The following is a 2,500-nucleotide window of genomic DNA, read 5'->3' on the forward strand; positions in this document are numbered from 1 at the left end:
GGGTGAAGGGAAGGGGGTGAAGGGAAGGGGGGTGAAGGGGAAGGGGGGTGAAGGGAAGGGGGTGGGGGGGAAGGGAGTGCAGGAGAAGTAGAGGTTGGTGGGAAAATGAGGTGGGGGGGGGGGGGTAAAAGAAAGAGGGCGGAGAGATGGGTGGAAAAGGAAAAGAATGTAGAGAGGAATAAAGGAAAGTTGGGGGGGGGGGGGTGGAGAGGAATGGAGGAGAAGGAAAAGGGAGGGGAAGGGGAATGAAGGGAAGATGCGGGTGAGAGGGAAAGGGGGAGAAGGGAGAATTAATCAAAATCTATCTGGTCATCGATCTGTCTCTGTATGGATTCATGTGGAATCAGTGGACGAGGAGAGACAGGGCGAAAGAAAAGAAGGAAAGAGAATGAGATAGAGAGACTGAGAAAAAGAAAAGAAAGAGAAATAGAAAGAAAAAGAAAATAAAAAAACAGACGAATAGAAACCACACTGCAAAAACCCACAGATAAATCTACTTTCCAGCAAATAAACAAAGACAAATAAAAGAGAAAATAATCATAATATCAATAACTAAATAAGCATAACGTCTTACCTCCTAGAAACCAAAACATTCTCCCACACAACCTGTCCTGAACACGAACCCCACTTCAACGTCTGGCACTGTTTCCCTTCAAAGAATTCCTGGCATTGGCACTCATTGGGAGCAACGCAAGTGCCACCATTCAGGCACCCATTTGGGCAACTGGGAACGCAAGAGTGCCGGTGAGATTTGACCCAGACGCCACTCTCACAGGTGATAAGGAGGGCGGGGGATAGGAGGTCATTCCAGGTGAATCCAGGAGAGCATTTGGCCGTGTAAGACGTGGCGTTTCTGTGAGGTTAGGTGAGGTCAGGAGAGGTCAGGGAAGGTTACTTGGTTGTTGACGTTGTAGTTATTAGTGTTAATTTAGTTGTTGTTATGATTTGTATCATTATGACTGTCATTAGCCATTAGTTGTTGCTATCCTTAAATTCGTATTATAAATTATGTGCTTGACTATCTTTACTATTATCATTATCCTTCCCTTCATGCTTGTATTATGATTTTTTTTTTTACTATTCTACAATCCCCATCTTTATCCAGCACTACTGCCATCATCCTATTGTCATTGTCCTCCTCATAATCATCATTAGGGATGAATAAGAGAAATATGAAATAAAATCTTAGGTAAGCATTTGGAATTCATTATTTTCATCACTTCCTCTATATACCTATATTGCAGAAAAAATATCAAATTGATCTATGATATCTTTTATCAAATGCCCCCTTTCATCTCCCTAGTCGTTATCATTAGCATTAGCAGGTCTAGTCGTTATCATTAGCATCAATATCATCACCATTCTCAAATTTGCAATCACTTGCAGTGGGAACGTTCCCCGGCCATTCCTTGCATACCAAGAATAACTATTGTAACAAATGGGATAAGACTAGATTGTTATTATCATCATTATTGTTATTATTGCTATTATTATTATTATTATTATTATTATTATTATTATTATTATTATCATTACTACCATTACTACTACTACTACTACTACTACTACTACTATTACTACTATTACTAATACCACTACTACTATTATCATTATTATTGATATCATTATTGTTAACATTATTATTGTTATTGTTGTTGTTATTATCATTATCATTAGTTTCATTATTATTATTTTTATTGTCATTATCATTATTATCATTAATATCATCATTATCATTGTTATTGTTATTATCATTACCATTCTTGTCATTATTATTATCATTATCACTGTTATCATTATCATTACTAAAATTATCACTCTGTCATAACAACCTAAACTTGGCAACCATATTAGGCGGCACGAGTGGGGGTTCATCACAAAAGGTGTAATTCTGGCACTGGGCACCGAAGAATCCTTTGTGGCACTTGCAAGTCTGGAATGCCACGCAGATGCCCCCGTTCAAGCACTGTTCTGGGCAATGCGGTTGGCACTTCACATCTGTTTCACCGGGGAAGTCGGGGTAGAGCCACTGGTCATTTTGGCACACCTGGAATGGCACGAAAGAGTGGGTTGCCAGCTAGTTGTTTATGTGTCTGTTTATTCGTGTGTCTCTTCATTGGTTGGCTTGTTTCCAGGTGTTGCAGTTGTATTTTTATCACCTCTCTCTCTCTCTCTCTCTCTCTCTCTCTCTCTCTCTCTCTCTCTCTCTCTCTCTCTCTCTCTCTCTCTCTCTCTCTCTCTCTCTCTCTCTCCCACTCTCTCTCTCTCTCTCTCTCTCTCTCTCTCTCTCTCTCTCTCTCTCTCTCTCTCTCTCTCTCTCTCTCTCTCTCTCTCTCTCTCTCTCTCTCTCCCTCCTTCCTCGTTCCCTCCTATCGTTCTCCATCTCCCTTTCCCCTTCTTCGAAATCGCTTTCTCAATTCCCTCCTTTATATCATTCTCTTTCTTCTATCTTTTATTCCCTTTACGCTTTCTCTACTCACCAGCCGCGTCCAAGATTTAT

General features: G+C 40.5%; 1 protein-coding gene across 1 annotated transcript in view; it reads right to left on the minus strand.

Annotated features, from left to right (window-relative positions):
- Positions 1 to 2,500, minus strand: part of LOC125042120 — a 65,304-nt gene that overhangs the window by 9,396 nt on the left and 53,408 nt on the right. Inside the window, exons 41-43 of the mRNA XM_047637586.1 lie at positions 2,481 to 2,500; positions 1,833 to 2,047; positions 575 to 853 (exon numbers count right to left, since the gene is read on the minus strand). The exon at positions 2,481 to 2,500 is cut by the window's right edge and continues 50 nt beyond it. Of these exons, the coding sequence (XP_047493542.1) occupies positions 575 to 853; positions 1,833 to 2,047; positions 2,481 to 2,500 (514 nt within the window). The remainder of the gene's footprint in view (positions 1 to 574; positions 854 to 1,832; positions 2,048 to 2,480) is intronic.

This window comes from Penaeus chinensis, chromosome 31, assembly GCF_019202785.1.
Source record: "Penaeus chinensis breed Huanghai No. 1 chromosome 31, ASM1920278v2, whole genome shotgun sequence".
NCBI lineage: Eukaryota > Metazoa > Arthropoda > Malacostraca > Decapoda > Penaeidae > Penaeus > Penaeus chinensis.